This window comes from Podarcis liolepis (assembly GCF_965112155.1).
Source record: "Podarcis liolepis genome assembly, chromosome: 6".
Taxonomy (NCBI): domain Eukaryota; kingdom Metazoa; phylum Chordata; class Lepidosauria; order Squamata; family Lacertidae; genus Podarcis; species Podarcis liolepis.
In genome coordinates this window covers 84,191,430-84,211,368 of record NC_139559.1, presented here as the reverse complement: position 1 = coordinate 84,211,368, position 19,939 = coordinate 84,191,430, and the positions used below count along the sequence as shown (strand labels likewise).

At 40.8% G+C, this 19,939-nt stretch overlaps 1 protein-coding gene across 1 annotated transcript in view; it reads left to right on the top strand.

Annotated features, from left to right (window-relative positions):
• The window catches only part of CDC73 (cell division cycle 73), a 106,162-nt gene that overhangs the window by 21,079 nt on the left and 65,144 nt on the right, over positions 1–19,939 (top strand). Inside the window, exons 8-9 of the mRNA XM_083506811.1 lie at positions 9,618–9,716; positions 12,041–12,119. Coding sequence (XP_083362937.1) covers positions 9,618–9,716; positions 12,041–12,119 — 178 coding nt within the window. The remainder of the gene's footprint in view (positions 1–9,617; positions 9,717–12,040; positions 12,120–19,939) is intronic.

Genomic DNA, 19,939 nt, shown 5'->3' with positions numbered 1-19,939 from the left:
TCCCTTTACCTTTACCTTTACCTGCAGTGATGCAGCATTGGCTTTCAAACAGTGCAAACAGAGTGACATTCTTTTTTAACAACAACAACAACAACAGTGTTGTTGTTAGAAAAGAATGTCATTCTATTTGCACTGTTTGAAAGCCAGTCTGAACACTGGGGAAATCTCTGGGGGACTAGTGCTGTGTCTGTGAGATGTGGCTTTGAATTTAAATGCCAGTATGCTGTAGTGATTAGAGTGTCAGCTTAGGAACAGAGAGACCAGGGTTCAAATCGCCACTCAGCCATGAAGCGCACTTGGTGACCTAGGGACAGTCACTGCCTCTCAGCCTAACCTACCTCAGGGGATTAAATGTGGAAGTGGGGGGGAGGGCATGTATGCTATGTTGAGCTCCTTGAAGAAAAGGTGGAACATAATTGCAATTTTAAAAAATAATGAATCTTTTAGTACATATGAAGCTGCGGTTTTGCCAGGATCTATGACATTGAGGTCTTGCCACTCTAATCACTGTATCGAAAACAAAATGTATGCCAAAGAGCAAGCTATGCTGCTCATGCCAAGCCACAGGAGTTTGAAATATTGACATGTTGGTTCAGATATCCTGGCAGCAATGTCTACAATTTAAAGACCATGTTCTGAAGAAGGAATGTTGCAGGGTCCTTGATATAGTCTGTTTTTGGTAGATGTGTATTTTACCTTAAACTAAGACTGCTGTGGTCTAAACCACAGAGCCTAGGGCTTGCCGATCAGAAGGTCGGCTGTTCGAATCTCCGCGACGGGGTGAGCTCCTGTAAACAGCGTTTCCCTGCGCTGCTCTGGTTCGCCAGAAGCGGCTTAGACATGCTGGCCACATGACCCGGAAGCTGTACGCCGGCTCCCTCGGCCAGTAAAGCGAGATGAGCGCCGCAACCCCAGAGTCGTCTGTGACTGGACCTAACGGTCAGGGCTACCTTTACCTTTAAGACTTAAAACATGGGAGAGTGGAAGTTGGATCAGGGCCAACTGATAAATGAGTCTGGTTTGTAGATCACTGGCCACTGTTCTTAACTGTTTTTTCGTGATAGCAACAAAAGGATGCTCCTCCCTCTTAATTTAGACTTGACCTGGGGAAGATCCATGGTTTTTGATTTGGAAAGTAAGTTCCCTCACCATCTCCCTTAGTTATTATTCTGTGCTACTTTGCCCCGAGCCACCTATTTTCTACTTGGTGGACTCTTGTTTCTAGTAAAAAGAAAATTCTATAAAGCTGAAGTCTGCCCATCCCTGACTTAAACTGTTAGTAGAACAAGATGTTTTAAATGTTTGGGGCAAAGGTTTTGAAAGTAAGCTGAAATTGCTTTGCACAAAATGTACCAGTACATGGTAGGTTGCCTGCAATGTGTCCCTTACTTGGTAACATCTAGTGGCAGGCTCATCAAATGATGAGAATGTGCACTGAAATACTGCTATAATGATGGAGTACAAGTTGGGAAGTGTTGGGCGCTGCTTGCGTCAGTATATCCACATTATTTCTGACAAACGTTATTGTGGCGTCTTATAGCAGAAATATATCATAAGCAGTCCTGGGGAAGGGGCAAAGCAGGACAGGTTTTTTGTGGGTAAAAGGTATAGCCGGTGAAGTGAGGAATTGCATTATGATATGGGCAACCATAAGCATAGTTAATGTTAAGCACGAATGAACTGCATGCCGGTGATCACTGCTCAATTGTGAGTGGCAGTGGTTGCTGCTCATGGTTTAGTGAAAGACAAACCATAAGTTAGGTTCAGCTGGCAGGACAAGCAAAGGCTCCCAGCACAGAGTGGGGATATTTGAGCAAGGTGTGTTTACACCCTCAAATTATTTCGAATTTGGAAGCTATAAAGCTGCTAATGTATGAAATATATTTGCAGAGAAAAATAAAAAATGTTCAACACTGTATTATGTGTTCCTCTTTTCCTTTCCTTTTTGTATTGTTGCTTTTCCTCTTTCTATTACTAGCCTTTGCTCCTAATTCCATTATTGAATATTTGGGCCTTCAGGTATTAGTAGGGGTATGCACACCTTATTCATGGCTCTCTAGGGCAGTTCCCTTTAGAATTTGATCATTGTAGCTTTATCCAAATTCTTGCCCTTGAATACTAGATTTCATTCTTTTCATTTGTTAACTGGAACATTTCAGGTGACCTCTAACGGACCCGCAACATTTTCTTTCTCGTGTCAGTAAGCTTAACCTTGTTTCGCTGCAGTGCCTGACAGTGAGTTAGTTTGTTCAAAGAGAACTTCATTCTCAAAGCAGTCTCTGTAGTAGCTAATAATGCAAGAATTCTGAATTCTCAAAAGGCCGCCCTTATAGTGAAGGTGCTGGGTTGCCTTTTAAGATGCTGAGTTTTTTTCAAATCCACTTTGTAGGTCTGCATCTCAAAGCTCTAAGGAATACAAAAGAAGAATCCCCTTTCTTCTCCTCACAGACAGTTTTCTGAATGAGCACTAGATGGTGGTCTTGTTCCACACATGATAAAATTGTTCACTTGATGGAGTCTGAGAACCAAAGGAATCAATGTGCACTTGGAGCTCTAAGAATGATTTTTCCTGCTGTGAGCTCATTCCAATGACAAATTTCAATAATGTTAACATGTCCAACATTTTGAGTTAGGAGTCTCATGCATGTTTAGATCAAGGCAATTTGACGACCAGGGGGGGAAAATTCAATTTAAATCATTGCTATAAATTAAGTTTTCCAATCAGTATATATCCTGAATAAAGTACATGAATTAGTTGCTTAAGCAATGAAAGTGTATTGGTATGACACTAAATAGTCTTTATTTCACCTAGGAGTCCGCAAATTCTGACTACTAGCACTAGCCAGCTTGTGGTCCTCAAGCAATTTAATATTTACATTTCAAAACAGATATCTGTTTCACCAGGCTATGAATAACTCAACCTTGATTTAGGTCAAGGGTTTTGAGGCTTTGCCTAACCCAGATAATTTTGGACTACAACTCCCATCATTCCTTGCCATTGGGAATGCTGGGAATTGAAGGCCATTATCATTTTGAGAGGCACAAATTACCCATCCCTGATTAGATTTATGAGTACATGAAATGACTTTATGGAGATTTTCAGAAGCAGTAACCTGTTGGCATCTTGAAGACTGAACATTTTAAAGGGGGGAAAATGGTGTTATATATTGTAGTAGATCAAATACGTAACAAACAGAAAATTCTTAATCCTGTTTGTAGAATATGTCACACTTTAAATAAACATAACCTGAATCCCGTACGTAGGGAGGGGAGTAATTTATGTTTATATTTATACCTTAAATAATAATACTATTGCAATGCTGTTTAGTATGGAAAATAAATAGTTAAAACATTAAACAATTTTTAAAAACACATAGAACATAATAAATCAGGTTTTGTTTTGTTTTTTTTAAAAAAAGACTGAATTCTGAGCTTTAGAAAGTTAAATATATTTTTCAACTGTACACTGCAGGTTTAGCAAATGAGTTTGCCCATAGGCTTGATTGCAGAAGTGATAAAGCCCAATGGGGGGGTTGTATGGCAAAATTTCGTTGGTATTCTGGAACAGCAGAAGTGCTGGATGGGGTTATAAAGTAAAGGACCCCTGGACGGTTACGTCCAGTCAAAGGCGACTATGGGGTTGTGGTGCTCATCTAGCTTTCAGGCCAGGGGAGCTGGTATTTGTCCACAGACAGCTTTCTGGGTCACGTGGCCAGCATGACTAAACCGCTTCTGGCACAATGGGACACCGTGACAGAAACCAGAGCACACAGAAATCCTGTTTACCTTCCTGCCGGAGCGGTACCTATTTATCTACTTGCACTGGCGTGCTTTCGAATTGCTAAGTTGGCAGGAGCTGGGACAGAGCACTGGGAGCTCACTCCATCATGGGGATTCGAACCACCAACCTTGAAGTCAGCAAGCCCAAGAGGCTCAGTGCTTTGGACCACAGCGCCACCCGTGTCCTGGATGGGAGTAACAAATTGCAGCTCTTGCTCTTGTCCTCCCCACTTCAAGTGGCGTGGGGTGCCTGAAGTGTCCAGCTTTGGTGGCCTAGCTGTTGAAAATACACTTCAGCCTTTCCCTTGCAACACACGAGTGTGCCCTTGCACACAGTTTGGAAGTCAGTGTACTGAACTATTTTGTGTAAGTTGCTACGCTGCCACCATCTGTTGCCACGTATGTGTGTACTTACTGAGCATCACTTCATTCTAGGTCTAATTGTCTGGAGCAGATGCTTATTTGTTGCACGTAAATGTGCCCAGGCATAACAGATGGACATTTGTTGTGTGTGTGTGTGATGCTACTACAATAGTGTATTCAGCTGAAGAAATGCAAATAGGAGCTTCTCAGCCTACAGGCAGTGGAGCACATGTTGGCCTGCCAAGAACTTCTCAAACCACGCAAAGCTTGAGCCTCCTTATTTCCAGCCACTTATGTATTCTGTGACTTCAGCCAAAGATCTTCCCCCTCCTGCACAGTTACTAGTTGTTGCTGAAGATGCCATCTGACTGTAAGGCCATAAGTATTGGAAATTGCAGATTGTAGGAAAGTGGGTGGAAAAATAAAATACGATATAGCTTAAAGCAGGTTCATGGTAAGAGAACTTGTTTAGCAATAATAATAATAATAATAATAATAATAATAATAATAATAATAATAATAATAATAATTTATTATTTATACCCCACCCATCTGGCTGAGTCTCCCCAGTCACTATGGGCAGCTCCCAATCAAGTGTTAAAAACAATACAGCGTTAAATATTAAAAACTTCCCTGAACAGGGCTGCCTTCAGATGTCTTTTAAAGATAGGATAGCTGCTTATTTCCTTCACATCTGAAGGGTGGGAGCCACTACTGAGAAGGCCCTCTGTCTGGTTCCCTGTAACCTCACTTCTCGCAATGAGCAACTTGTCAGACTTCATTTTAAAGCAGTGCTAAACAGATTATTTGGAAATAAACTGGGCAGGAGTCATGTTCCTGGCCATTTGGAAGGAGTGGAGGAGGAGCTGGACGCTGTGCTCAACTTTGCTAAAGTTAATACAAATCATGCTAAACTATTGCTTAGGGTTACATGCGGATGAGCACATGCTTCCAGTTCTGTTGAAGTAATTTCCAGCTCTAGGTTTTGAGTTGAACCTGTCTACAGTACAGAAATAATATCCTAATACAGTAGGTTGCCATAAGCAGGTACAGTGGTACCTCGGGCTACATACGCTTCAGGTTACATACGCTTCAGGTTACAGACTCTGCGAACCCAGAAATAGTACCTCAGGTTAAGAACTTTGCTTCAGGATGAGAACAGAAATCGTGCTCCGGCAGCGCGCTGGCAGCGGGAGGCCCCATTAGCTAAAGTGGTGCTTCAGGTTAAGAACAGTTTCTGGTTAAGAACAGACCTCCAGAACGAATTAAGTACTTAACCTGAGGTACCACTGTATTGGAATCCATTTTGAGGGGCAAAGCACAACTAAAATAATTCTTTAAACCCTTGAGTTAAAAAGCATTTTCCTCATTTTAAAAGAAAACTAGAAAATTTCAAAAAAGGGCTAAAAAAATACACCATTTCCCCATTTCTCTTTCCCATCTCATTAGCTCCACTGCAGTTAATGTCGGTGCCAAAAGTTCATAGAATCATAGAGTTGGAATAGACCACAAGGGCCATCGAGTCCAACCCCCTGCCAAGCAGGAAACCATCGGAGCACTCCTGACATATGGTTGTCAAGCCTCTGCTTAAAGACCTCCAAAGAAGGAGACTCCACCACACTCTTTGGCAGCAAATTCCACTGTCGAACAGCTCTTACTGTCAGGAAGTTCTTCCTAATGTTTAGGTGGAATCTTCTTTCTTGTAGTTTGGATCCATTGCTCCGTGTCCGCTTCTCTGGAGCAGCAGAAAAGAACCTTTCTCCCTCCTCTATATGGCGGTTAAGTTGCTTAACCGTGATTGAAATAGAAGAGCAAAGCTTCTTCAGGGAGGAAACTGAGTGTGCATTCCCAAGGGCTGGCTCTTTGTTTGCTAACTGCAGTAAGCAAGGTTGCTAGCTAGCATTATATCTGCACTGGGCCTTCTATTAAAAAATACAGTTCATTTAGAGTCTTTTAAATGGGGTATAGGCTTGAACTGTCCATTCATTTCTATATCATTCCAGCCGCTTCTGAAGATGACTTTATGCAGCAGACTTGAATGAGATGGTCAGGTTTTGGTTTTTTTAATGGAATTACTACCGCAAGGGGCCCTGGGTTACTCTCGTGTAGTCTTAAAGCACACATCAATGTGCAAGACAGGCACATTACTAAGAATGTAGCACACTTAGAACTTTGCAGCTTGTGTCTGTTTTTTGATGCTTTAATGTTTCCATACTTAATAGGAGAGAACCATTTTGCATTATAAATGTTTTGCAGGGAGCTCTGCTACTGAATACATTCATTATTACTTAGAATTATCGGTAATGGAGGACATCTGTTGTGTACATATGCCATTCAATATGAAGTGCATCTTGAGAGTTGATGTAAATTTGTTAAATATGTGCCCTTTTAAATATGACTGATATTAGCATTATATGCTGCTTTTAAACAGCCTAATATGGTTTACTTATGCTGCCTCATGCTGAGCTCCTTTTAATAGGGTTAACATAGTAATTTTCTTGGTTTGAAAGGCCTATATTATGTTTTTCTTGCTTCTTACACATTTGCGCACATCCCGAGTCATTTGTCTAGTGTACCTAGCTTTTTATGCTTTAAGGCAAGATCCAATACTAGTCATGTTTGGAGTAGACCCATTGCAATCAACATACCTAAGTAATTTACAACTAGATTACCAGATTACTAGTATTTTCGCCCCGCATCCAGGTTTATTTACCCTCCTTTTATGCTGCCAGGCGGTCAGGATATAGTTTAGTTACAGAACATTTAAATTTTAAAATCTCTCAAATATATATTCTAGTTGAAACTCCCTTTTTGTGGATGCTCTTTCCTTAATTGTTGGCCACCTCTGTACGAGAAAGAGCTGTTGATATTCCTGATGGTGGAGAGTAAAGCTTCCAGAAAAAAATATACAGTGGTACCTCTGGATACGAACGGAGCCCCGTTCGCATCCTGAAGTAAACGTAACATGTGTCTGCGGGTCACGTTTCGCCGCTTCTGCGCATGTGCGTGACGTCATTTTGAGTGTCTGCGCATGCACGAGCAGCAAAACCCAGAAGTAATGCGCTCCGTTACTTTCGGGTCGCCGCGGAGCGCAACCCGAAAATACTTAACCTGAAGCTACTTCAACCCGAGGTATGACTGTATTCTGTCCGGTTTTCAAATCTTTAATGGAGTTTGAATCAGAGCCCCAGATTTCAGAGCCATGGAGCATTTGAGTAAGCCCTTTGCTACCAACTATCTTTAGGGATGGTTCAGTCAGCTGACCTTCCTTTTGGTAATAGGATTTCATCAGTGCCCCTATGGTTTTCTATGCTTTGATTTTTACTGTCTTCATATGACACTTCCACGAGAGGATTTCAGTAAAGAGTGCACCCATTTATCTAAATGAGTGAGTTTGTTCTATGGCCTGCTGATCCAAGCATCATCTCTACGTAGGTCTGTGTCTGCCAAAAATCATAATGTTGGTCTTAAGAGTAATTTGTAGCTAGGCTTTCCTGTTTACAGTATGTGCTATACACCTCCAAGAGATTTTTGAGGAAAGAGAGAGGGGTACTAAATAATCTGCATACATCAAGATTGAGATCTTTCTGTCTCTAATTACTGGAGAGGGGAAGTTTGCATTGGCTAAATAGGCACCAAATCATTAATATAAAAATTAAAAAGAGTGGGAGCCAGAATGCAATCTCACTTTACTCCTTGTGATGTTTTAAAATCACCAACCATACCACCCTTTAAACCTACTCTGAGCCTCATTTCTGCATAGCCGTATACTTCGTGGATCAATAGCGGAAGTCTGCATTTGATATTGGCAATTTGAAATTTCTCCCATGTGTTTCGATTAATAGTCAAATCCCGCAGAAAGATCAATAAAGGCTACATAAGGATTTTTCTTAATGTTCTAGGATATATTTTTATAATATGGTTCATAGTAATACATTGATCAGTGGATAGGTAAGGTAAAGACCCCTGGACAGTTACGTCCAGTCAAAGACAACTATGAGGTGTGGCGTTCATCTTGCTTTAAGGGTGAGGGAGTTGGTGTTTGGTGTCCACAGACAGCTTTCTAGGTCATGTGGCCAGCAGGACTAAACCGCTTCTGGTGCAACGGAACACCGTGACGGAAACCAAAGCGCATGGAAACTCCGTTTACCTTTCTGCCAGAGTGGTACCTATTTATATACTTGCACTGGTATACTTTCAATCTGCAAGGTTGGCAGAAGCTGGGGCAGAGCAACGGGAGCTCACCCCATTGCATGGATTCAAACCGCTGACCTTCTGATCGGCAAGCTCAAGAGCCTCAGTGGTTTAGACCACAGCACCTCCCATGTCCCTGTATCAATGAGTATACTAGAGTATTACATGTAATGTAGCGTGGGAAGCCCTGCCTTGTGGAATTCCCTACCAGTAGAAGTTCAATAGGAACCACTTTTGCCTTCTTTCTGATGTCTTCTGAAAACTGTACTGTCTGTCAAAATTTGTATTACTCTTTTTATCCGATCAGTATCTACTGATGTTTTATTGATATTTTATTGATAATTATGGGCTGACTTCATTATTCTTTATGTTGTAACACATAGGAGCATTGGGTGGAGTTCATAAAACCTCTTCGCATGTCATGGAGAGAAAGATTATTGTAATTAATTAGAACGTATGTGCTAGTGCTCATGTAGACACACATTTTATAAAATAGATTTATATCCTGTGTTTCCTCCAAAATGAGCCCAGGGTTGCAAGGGTCATTTACATACAAAGGTCACTAACTAAACTTCGCACCTGCCTTTTCCTCTACTTGTACCAAGCTGAAGGAAGGAAACTGTCACCAAGTGTTAAGAGGAGGGCATTTGTCACTAGCTACTTTGTATTTTCTAAGCATTAAAGTCTCTCTTCCTTTAATACATTTGTGCAAAGAGACAGAAACTGGAAATACACTGGTGCCCTGCAAGACGAATGCCTCGCAAGACGAAAAACTCGCTAGGCAAAAGAGTTTTCTGTTTTTTGAGTTGTTCCGCAATACGAATTTCCCTATGGGCTTGCTTCGCAAGACAAAACGTCTTGCGAGTTTGTTTCCTTTTTCTTAAAGCCGCTAAGCCGCTAATAGCCGCTAAGCCGCTAATAGCCGTGCTTCGCAAGACGAAAAAACCGCAAGACAAAGAGACTCGCGGAACAGATTAATTTCGTCTTGCGAGGCACCACTGTATGTGACAACTCATGTGCATGTGCAAATTGATTAAAAGCTGTTTCACATGCTACTTATTATCACTGTCTGGAAATGTGCAAACGGTAAGAGACAGAAGAGTGGCAGAAAATGTTCAGTGGTTTTGTCAGTTGCATTTCTCAAAATTGTGGCTTCTAGCGATACTTTGTAGTACACTGTATAGATGTAAATTTATATACCACACTTTTCTGTTATACACTGCTTCAGAAGACACTGGTTAACAGATAAATAGTATAACACTCAATCTCTTGTGTTCTAGAACTTTGCCAAGAACATTTTTGCAATTCTTCAGTCCGTCAAAGCAAGAGAAGAAGGACGTGCACCTGAACAAAGACCAGCACCAAATACTGCACCAGTGGTAAGACTTATTCATTCAGTAAGGGAATTTGGGTTTAATTAAAAAGCAAAAGGATTCCGGTACTGAGCATTTAATTGCAAAACAGATATCTTTAATACTGCTTCCCATGTATTTTGTCATGCCAATAGTTTGAATGTCCATATTACAGAAGTGAAGTTTATGTGAAGATTTACACCCTGGAAGAAATTATGTAGACAATTGAAACAGAATGCTTGCTAATTTTAAAAGGACTTTGGCAATGTTGGCCCTTGCACTTTCCTTAAAATTCCAAGTACAGTCAAACCTCAGTTCCCGAATGCCTCGGTTATCGTATGTTTCAGCTCCCGAATGCCGAAAACCCGGAAGTAAGTGTTCTGGTTTTCAAACATTTTTCGGAACTCGAACATCCAAAGCTCTTGCAACTAGGCGGAAGCTGCGCCTTGGTTATTGAACATTTCGGAAGCTGAACAGGCTTCCAGAAAGGATTACGTTCAACAACTGAGGTTTGACTGTAGCAACATTTTTTTTTTAAAAAAAAAGTCCAAAATAAACGTAGGAAGTATACTTGAATCAGTATACTTGTGTGAAATAAAACAGATTTATTCAAAAACAAGGGCAGCATCCAACAAAATAGTTCTGTTGGTGCAAGGATTTCAGTTTGTGCAATGGAAGTTGCTCTCCATGCAAGCCTTACACCCACCCCAAATCTGCTCCAGAAGCCTAGAATAACCCCCAGAACAGGCTTAGTGTACAGATTGGGAGAAGAGAGGGAGGAGAAATTATATTGTGCAACCAAATGTCCCTGTATTGTATACTGCCCCAAATTCCAAATTGGTGTAGATTCTACTAGCAAGACTCCCTAAAATACTATTATACTGTTTAGTTTTATTAATAGTGGATCTCTTACAGAGGGTACTTTAATTACCACTCTTCCTGGATGGCATTCAGGTTTTGCCTCTGCTGTGGACCTTCGTTGGCCAGATCTCAGCTCTTCTTCTATCCCCCTGCTGTTTCCATGCCTTTCTGTGTTTTCCGTGTCACTTAGTTAGGATAGAGCTTGTTTACCTAGAATCAGCAAGGTGACCAGGACTTAAAACCAATGGCAGCCTGGTGTTACAAAGTAATGACGATGAGGCACAATACCTGGTGGTTGAGTTGGCTCAGATTCCCACTTTCCAAAATTCACATTTCTAGTTGTACCAAAGCACTCTTTCCATTCTCGCCGTAACTTGCATGTAATGATAAGATGACGTCCAGAACTGCGATGGCCACTTGAACATTGAAATGGATGGGACTTTGTTTCACGTACACTGTACCGAATGATTGAAACCATGTTAGTAAATGGCCTATGCAAAAGATGGATGAATTGGAATTTGCTGCCCCATTAGGCTGACAGCATTTCAATTACACTTAGGAAAAGCTTCCACTCCTCCCAAGTTTGTACTTAATCTGTGCATCTCAGTTCCAAATGGTGTTTACTTAGCAATAAACCCCTCTGACTTGGTGGAACCTGTATACCTGTTCTCAGTGTCAGCAATTTTGGTTAGAAAAGGCAAATTGGTTGGCAGTCAATTTTGATTTTTAAGGGTTGAAAGATCAATAAAAGCTACATAAAGATTACTGTGTTCTTAATGTTCTTAGAATATTCCATTCTTTCTCAGGTTTAATTCATAAATTGTTGGATTAGTTTGAGAACTACTGACCCTTGCCATGCCAGTAACATTTCTAAATATTAACAGTGTGGATCAATTTAATAATGGTGTTGAAACCACTTTTATACATCTAATCTGTTTTGGGGTTTTCGGGGGAGTTTTGGTTTAGGAAAGCTACAATGGCACTGGGATCAGGCAACTGGAAAACAGCTCCTGCCTTGCTTTGCTAACTCTTTAAATTGAGCCTCACTTAGTACAGTATGACATTGTGCTAAGTTTAAGATAAGCTTAAATAGCAAATCAGGTGTAATGTGAAGTACCTTTGAATATATTAAAATAATAAGAGTTGAATCCAAATACAGTTTTGTGCTAGTGAACATTTAATGTTCTGTTAGATGGGGAACATGTTTTTTCCCAACTTCCCCAATATGCTGCAACCCTCTGCTTCATATTTAATAGGGTTTCTTGACATGCAAAAACAGCTTTTCAAAGGATGCAGGAGTCTGCAGAGCTAGGAGGAAGTGGTGAAAAGCAAGTGTATTGATTGCATTAAGCAAATCCATTGGATATAACCTAAAGTAAATTCTGCATCATCATTTCACATATTGTAATAATATTCTAAGTGTAAATCTTTTTTTTTAATGACTTACATTAGCATGCCACAAAACTCATACTTTACATTTTTGTTTTCAGGACCCCACTTTGCGCAACAAGCAGCCAATTCCCGCGGCCTATAACAGATATGATCAGGAAAGGTTTAAAGGGAAGGAAGGTAAGTTTACTTGTGTTACCTGTTTTCAGTGTCAGCAATTTTGATTAGGAGAGGGCACACATGATAAGTAAAACAGTACAGTTGTACCTCATGTAATGTACCGGCCCCCTTACAAATGCTGCTGGTTACACGCTCCGCTAACCCAGAAGTAGATGCCCCTTGTTGTGACCTTTGCCCCGGGATGCGAGAGGAAGTCGCGCTTGGTGGCGCGGCAGCAGTGGGAGGCGCCATTAGAGAAAGCGCGCCTCATGTTACGAGCGGTTTCCTGTTATGAACGGACCTCCGGAACGGATTAAGTATGTAACACGAGGTACCACTGTGTGCTTATTTTCAAATCCCTGAAGTTGACCGTGATGATCAGGAACCTGTTTCCGAAAAAGTAGCAGATTAATGGGGGAAATGAAATAAGACATAGCTATTAAGAAGCAAATGGTACTTTTAAAATAGTAAATACCTATATTTGAATCTTATGAATTCCTGATATGTCATATTCATAGTTTCTTTGCTGATAGTACCGATCAGCTAGACAGTTCTGACACTTGGTACTTAAACAATCATCTTTTCTTTATCAACTCTAGAAAAGCTGAGGCAATTATTTCAGTTCTGCTTTCCTGTTAAACAAAAGCCTAGTTTCCTGATAAATTATATCCCTAGAGTGTCTCCATTAATTAATATGTTATTGGGAAGAGTCTCTCTTTCCACCTCTCTCCAGAGAGGTGTAAGAATAAAATATCTCAGACACTCATTTTCTGTCATCTTTCTCTCTCTGTGTGTATGTACCTCTGCGTGTACATACGTGTACCAGTTGCCACCACAATTTGTCATTCTACATTGTGGCCACTGAGTTGTATCCATATGAGAGCCCTCCACTGATGGAAGGTCCCAGCACAACCTCCAAGCATATTGCCACCAGCTCCACAAATTAAGGATCAAGATGATTCTGAGTTGGCACTGCAGATCTTGTCTTCTTAAATCAGGATTTTCACCTGCTTTAGACTGCAATTTCCACTTGTGAAGAGTGAACTCTGATTAGCACTATCATCCACAAACTGCGAGGGACTCATGCTCAAGAGTAGAGGGGTTGCTGGTGATAGGGAGTGCAGAATCTAAGCCCCTTAACTGTAGCTGCATTGTGTTGGCCCCAAATGAAGAGGCCCCAATTGACTGTGCCTCTTCTGCTATCACAAATTTTCGCTGCCGGGTGTTTTATTTTTTCATCTAATGTTCTGTGCCTTGATGTCTTGTGAAATGATGCTTTAAATATAAAGGTAGTTTATACATTTAATAAGTGTACTGAAAGGAACCACAGGCTAGCTGAGCTTGGGTAAACATGGAATCAGACACTCAGAATTTCTTTCCAAATGATTGGCATGCCATACAAGTGGCCGTGTTCTTGTTCATGTGAACAATTATTACAGCTCTAGTTGAATAATTACTGTTCTGCCCATTTTATATGCGCTTTGACAATGTTAGTTAATGTTCTTGGCATCTGTCTGTCTCAAGAGACAATAGAGCACGCCTCTGAGGGTGAAGTCTAATGGCTGCATTAGCAGCACCTAAGTGATTTTCCAAGGATGCACACCTGGGCAGTGTGTATGGAGGTCCTGGGCTGCCCAGATGACAAGACGCCCCTCTCAGCCTCACTGACACGGTCCAAAGGAAAGGAAAGCAATTCATTTGGCACCAGCTTGGTTGCAGGAGTAGCTGGAAAGAAGTGTGCAAGGCACCATCCTATCATCTTAGGGACTCCATTCTGGATTTGTATAGCATTTACTCCTTAGTCTTTTCACCTCCTGAAGATATCCTGCAAGGCAGCAGAAGTTTAGGACTGGAGTTTTCCTTCTCCTGGATATGCAGTGTTCGAAACTACCATTGTTCTAGGCGCATTTTGCGACAGGGAATTTCACTAGCATGAGCTGTTTATGAGCTCTGTGTGCAGTATTGTGCTTAAGATTTCAGATTAAAACTGCAGAGTGGAAGGAAAGGAGGACCTTTTTCTGCCTCCCACTTCCAGCTACTCTCTGAAGTAGAAAGAGACCCTCTTAAGAATATTAGGGGGTGGGCAGGGGAAGGACCAGACCATGTGAAAAATGAACATAATATTTTAGCTGCAGTTCATTCATTTTCAGCTTTGTATTCTTGTTATAAAAATAGCATGCCCAGTCATTCCATTGTTGTGCCCGTAACCTAGGTCTAAGGTGCCATATGGCTCCTAGCTTTCATATATCAGTTTCAAACACTGTAGATGGGCTGCCTTCCTAGGTTGATGGGCCCTACCTGTCCTTCACTTCCCTCTACAGCACATGCAGAAAATGCCTTCTTGACCATTGGTCCCACTATTGGTCTCATCCGCTCAATCCACCAGAGAAGTCCCAAACTCATTGAGCGTTTGAGATCCATCAGCTACCTTTATTTGGTTTAGCCAGTCAGTCAAATCCTTTTCTTAGGTGTGGCTTCTATTGCATGCTGACAGCTTCTAGGAGCCACAGGTGAGAGCTGCGTGCAGCATGGGGACCAAAGGTGGGCAAACTACCCCAGAAGGAGTACAACGTGTTCCCCACCAGAGGTACTACCCCCATATACCCCATGTTAGCTAATATAACAATGCTATATCCTTAAAATGCTCAAAACTGTAGTGTAGAATTACCATTGCTCCAGTATACTGGGCAAAGAATGTTGTGGAATTCAAAATTTGCTGCCCGTAACATATACAGTATGCAACTCCTCTTCAGAAAACCTCATGTTGCCTTTGCACAGTGTGTCTGTGCTATCACTCCCCATGCCTTCTGTAATGGCAATCCAGTTTAGTTAATGCCATGTCCCTTAGTCTGTTGCATGCTTTTCAGGCATGCTTTCTGTTAAGACTGTGTTGTTCAGTTTTTCTAGTTTGAAGAAAACAATGGAGATTGGGTTGCAGAGTGTATTTCCCCCACAGCTGGTAATAGCTTTGTAAAAAGGAAATATTCACATCCTTTCTAAAGCGATTTTGTTTCCTCAAAGATTATAAGAACAGAGTCACGGCTTCATATCTTGTGAATAAAAAGCCCTATGGGTTTAACAGAGCATGGTAATAAACACTGGCAAACCTTTAAGCAGAATACATCAGCCTTTGACAAAGTACAAGCAATTTTTTGGAAATGGTTACTGTCTGATAAAAATAACTCTGTCTCTGTGACACACCAAACATTCAAGTGGAAAATGTGATTAAGCTGCAAAAACAGTAAAGACCTCTAACTATCATCACAAGATATCTATTGCCCTCAGCCTTCTTTCCTTTAAAAAAAAAAAACACCTTCAAAATCTCCTTAATGTTACCCAGGTCTTGTAGCATTGCTGTATACTTAATTTTTTTTTGCTATGATTCTCTCATTTCATACAAATTAATTCTGATAGCTTATTTTTTTAAGCTGCTTTAAAATTTGTTTTTTATGTTCAAAGCTGATTTGAGCATTCATTTATATTTGTATTGAATTATTCATTTTTATGGCATAAGTCGTGTGGTGAAGCAAAAGTACTAAATATTTTAATGAATGCAAAAATGAATGGGGTGAAGAAGAAAATCTGATACAGAAAGAAGAAATTCCATATTGCTCTCAATCAGCAGTTGAATGTCAACCTGGATGTCAACTGATGAGCATTTGCATGTGTTAACTGGAATAGTTGCACTATACTGAAAAATATACATTGCAGGCAGGTAGCGTGCATGCAGATATTGTAGCAGGCAGTTTAGCCGTTTCCAGGGGAAGGAAGCCCCCTGGCACTGCCACCTGTCTTCTGGTGGTAAGGGGAGTAGAGCTGGCTAGGGTTGGGGCTGGGTTTCCTCCCTTACAACCCTGCAACCGGGGGTGGGGGGTGGCTTAATAGACTACATTATAGTGTAAACGTACCTTTTATATGCTCTGGGAAAGAAACAAAAAAGTGTGACTTGCTTTATTGTGTTACTCATTTTTTTGTGATGGCCTGTAACCAAACTATCCAAGGCATGCCTGTATATAGTTATAAACTAACATTATGATGGGTGGGTGTGTATGAAGGAGAGGATTCAAGTATTGCACTTGCCTGTTGGTACAGTGGTATCTTGGTTTTCAAGCATCTCGGAAGCTGAATGTTTCGGTTTTCGAACGCCGAAAACCCAGAAGTAATTGCTTCCATTTTCGAACGCGCCTTGGAAGTCAAACGGCTTCCGTTGTGTGTTTTTCAATTTTCCCAATTGAACTTGCAGCCAGCCCTTTGTGCCTCGGTTTTTGAATGTTTCAGAAGTTGAAAGGTCTTCCGGAATGGATTACATTTGAGTACCAAGGTACCACTGTATTTGCTTTACTTTTTCCAATGAAAATGCATAGAAACCAATGAATTACATGGGTAAAGCAAATAAGCACAATTAAGGACATCATTAGGACTCCCATTAACTCAGTTATTAAGACTCAATCCTTCTGCTCTTTCCGTTGCCTCATTCTGAATTGTATTTCTTGGTCAACCTGGGGTCCTGATGGAATTTTGTAAACCAGCTTACATTCACAAACAATTTATATAGTGTTTAATGTGTACACTGTAAGTTGCCTTTACCATGTTTTTTCCTCACCAGAACTTTGTTAGGCTTACTTTTCCTATTTTTGTGACAGAGAATGGATGCTGAAAGTGTCCAGACTGATTGCCCAACTTAAGTTTGTAATAGGTGGAAAATATAAGCAGTATTTCTGGTGGTCACTGTAGTCTTCAGAAAGTTCATTTCTGTTTAGCATGTAAGGTAGCAGGTAGGAACCCCAAATACCAATTGGATTTTTTTGGGGGGCGGAGGGCTGTGAATCCTAAATTTGTGTGGGCCTCTGTTGGTGAGCCATTTTAGGTCAGGAGTCACCAACATGTATCTGTGTTCACACCTGTTCCTGCAGAGGACTTCCCTGGCGCCTGCAGAATCTCTTCCCCCTACCAAAATAAAGAAGTATTCTTTATGAAAGAAGTATTCCATAGTAGCGAGTAGACAAAGTATGTACTAGGTTGTGGAGTGCATGGATTGACCAGAGCAGTTTCTCAGTTTTGCAGATATGTCCACAAACCCCCAAAGCATGGCAAGCTCTGATGTAGAGTAGGCACTCGGAAAAATCCCTCCATTCCTGCTATGCATCTGTTGACCAGCCTGATCTTCCCTGCCAGTTTGGATTTTTTTTCTTCCTTGCATGGATTTCTGCTCTGTGAAGTTTGAATATTTTATCCTAATCAAGTCCGTTCATGAAGAGCTTTCCTCCATGGATGACACATTCCATTTTTAGTGCCCCTGTCTTCTGATTAAAGAGGAACTTATGTTTTTTCTGCCTGCTCTCCTAACTGCTGGACAGAAAGGAACTTCACAGCAAGGTTTCTAATGGCAGAGATGGACTTGAGCAAGCCTTACTAGGTCAGGTCCTCCCTTCATATAAAGGACCCAACATCTTGGTAGATGAAAGGAGGGACACTGAGCAGGGTCTCTCTAGTACATTTTAAACAGCACGGGTTGTTGTAGAGGCATGCTTAGTTATATGCAGGACCAAGGTTGCAAAGGGTTTTCCAGCATCTCTGATATGACCTGGACTACCAGTTAAATATGTTCCTGCTGTAGCTGTAGAAATCGTAAGTGCCCAAATTCTTAAAGGCTAAAATCCTAATGTAATGGTGGCCAGATTCTTTTTAATAAAACACACACATACACACACACACACACACACACACACACACACACACTTTAAAGCAGGCATAGGCAAACTCCACCCCTCCAGATGTTTGGGACTACAATTCCCATCATCCCTGACCGCTGGTCCTGTTAGCTAGGTATGATGGGAATTGTAGTCCCAAATATCTGGAGGGCCAGAGTTTGCCTATGCCTGTTTTAAAGAGATAGTTTTCTAAACATAGCAAATCTATCCCCTACTCTCCCTTCCCACCCACTTCTTCTTTCATAATAATGTTTCCACTATAATAACTAATAAAAAGTTACAGACTTTCATAAGTACATATAATCCATTCTAGGTGTAAGGTAAATTAAAATTAGCTTGTATCATCCAGGTACTATTGTCAAAGGCCATCAGCCTTGCCATTCGAATTGAGCTTTTTCTGAAAGCGCATCATGAAAATGTCCCATAGTTTGTATAGACATTCCTCAGTATTACAGAGTTGTTGATCATTCTACTATTGAATAATCAACCTAGATTGGATCTTTTTCTTTTTTGTATAATTTCACATGATGTTCTTCTTGTTTAGTATCAAGCAGCAGGGCTGTGAAAAGATGACATTTTCATAGGAATTTTATGTCCTTTTTATGAACCTTTCCCCCCAAATATCTGGATAACACAGCATGCATTGTCTGCAGTCTTGAAAACAGGTTTCTGTGTGTTGGATCTAAAAACTTGTTTGTCATGTGGGCACAGTGGAGGTAGATACATGCGGTAGATATTGTGATATGAATTACTTTGGATGCAGTGAAACATCTCATGAAACAGGTACTACTTTTGCTGTAGTTAGCCACATTTCAGGAATACACAGTGGCAATATAATCTCTTAGCACCTGCCACCAATTAACATTATAATGCATTAAGAGATTTTGTTGCAGTCAGCAAAACCTCTGGCATTGCTTGGCTTGGTGATGATACGAAGGTAGGTGTTCATGAGCATTAGAATATTGCAAACATTGCAGCTTCTGTAAGGGCAATTAAAGATTGGCCTGGGAAAATTTCCCATGCTTACTCCAGTGGCAGAAACACTAACGTGGATGTATAGAGGAAGACAGAAAGGTGAAAGAAAAAGAGGCATGGAGGATGGGTGAAGAAATGGCAGAATCAAAAGCTTCCCCGTTGTTGAGTTTTACTTATAAAGAACAGATTTGTCTCCTCCATACCAGAAATGAGAAATTAGAAAAATTGGTTTGAGACGGTAGAAATGTGTGGTTCTGATTTTTGTTTATGAGCATAGCTCAAAACTAGCCTGCCTCATTGCTTAATTTGTATGCATAGAGGCACCCGGAAAGTACAGCTAAATGAAAAAGCAAATTGCAGATATATGCAACACATTGATTATATATGCACACAGTAATCTTATTACTGTAAAACAAATAGACTGAGCTCTAATGAAATTGATAAAAGCTCTTTTTAAATATATTACAATATTGAACAGATAACTCTTTTGAATCACATTTAAAACAAATGCTTTCTTCCCTTTGCCTCATCTCTGGGCATGGAGAATACCTTTTGTAGGCCAAAAACTGTTCTCACTTGGGGCAGAAAGAGTGCTGTTGTGTAATTTCCGTTAACTCTGAAAGGGCTTGCATGCAAACCCTTCAAACCTGGTCCATTGTTCTTAAATGGGGCAGCTCTGGTTTTAGCAAAGAGGAATACCAAGCCATTTTGTGCTGGCAGGTTGAGGGATATATATCATTGTGGCATGCCTGCTTGTTCCAGAGCACTGCATACTTGCCTCAACCTGTATTGATAGGACAAAGCAGTGGCAGCAGAGCTACAGAAAGCCACAATTCCAGGTTAAAGCATTCTGTGGTAGGTTTAGCTTAATATCAAGGGGAGGGAATAGAGAGGGGAAGGTAAATATATTTTGAGAATCTGTGGTCATTATTTGATGGGCCACTCACCAGCCCACTGACTTCTTGTTAAACACATATGCTTATTTGGACATTAAAAAATGTCCAAATAAGCATATGGCATCTATAGCCGCAAATGATTTTGTGGTAGAGGAAATGAGTACCTGCAATTTGCTGGCTTTTATTCTGCTACTTAAACTGCATTATAGAGGGGACATGAGAGACAGTTCTATCTTTTCATTCAGCTCCTCCCCCCCCC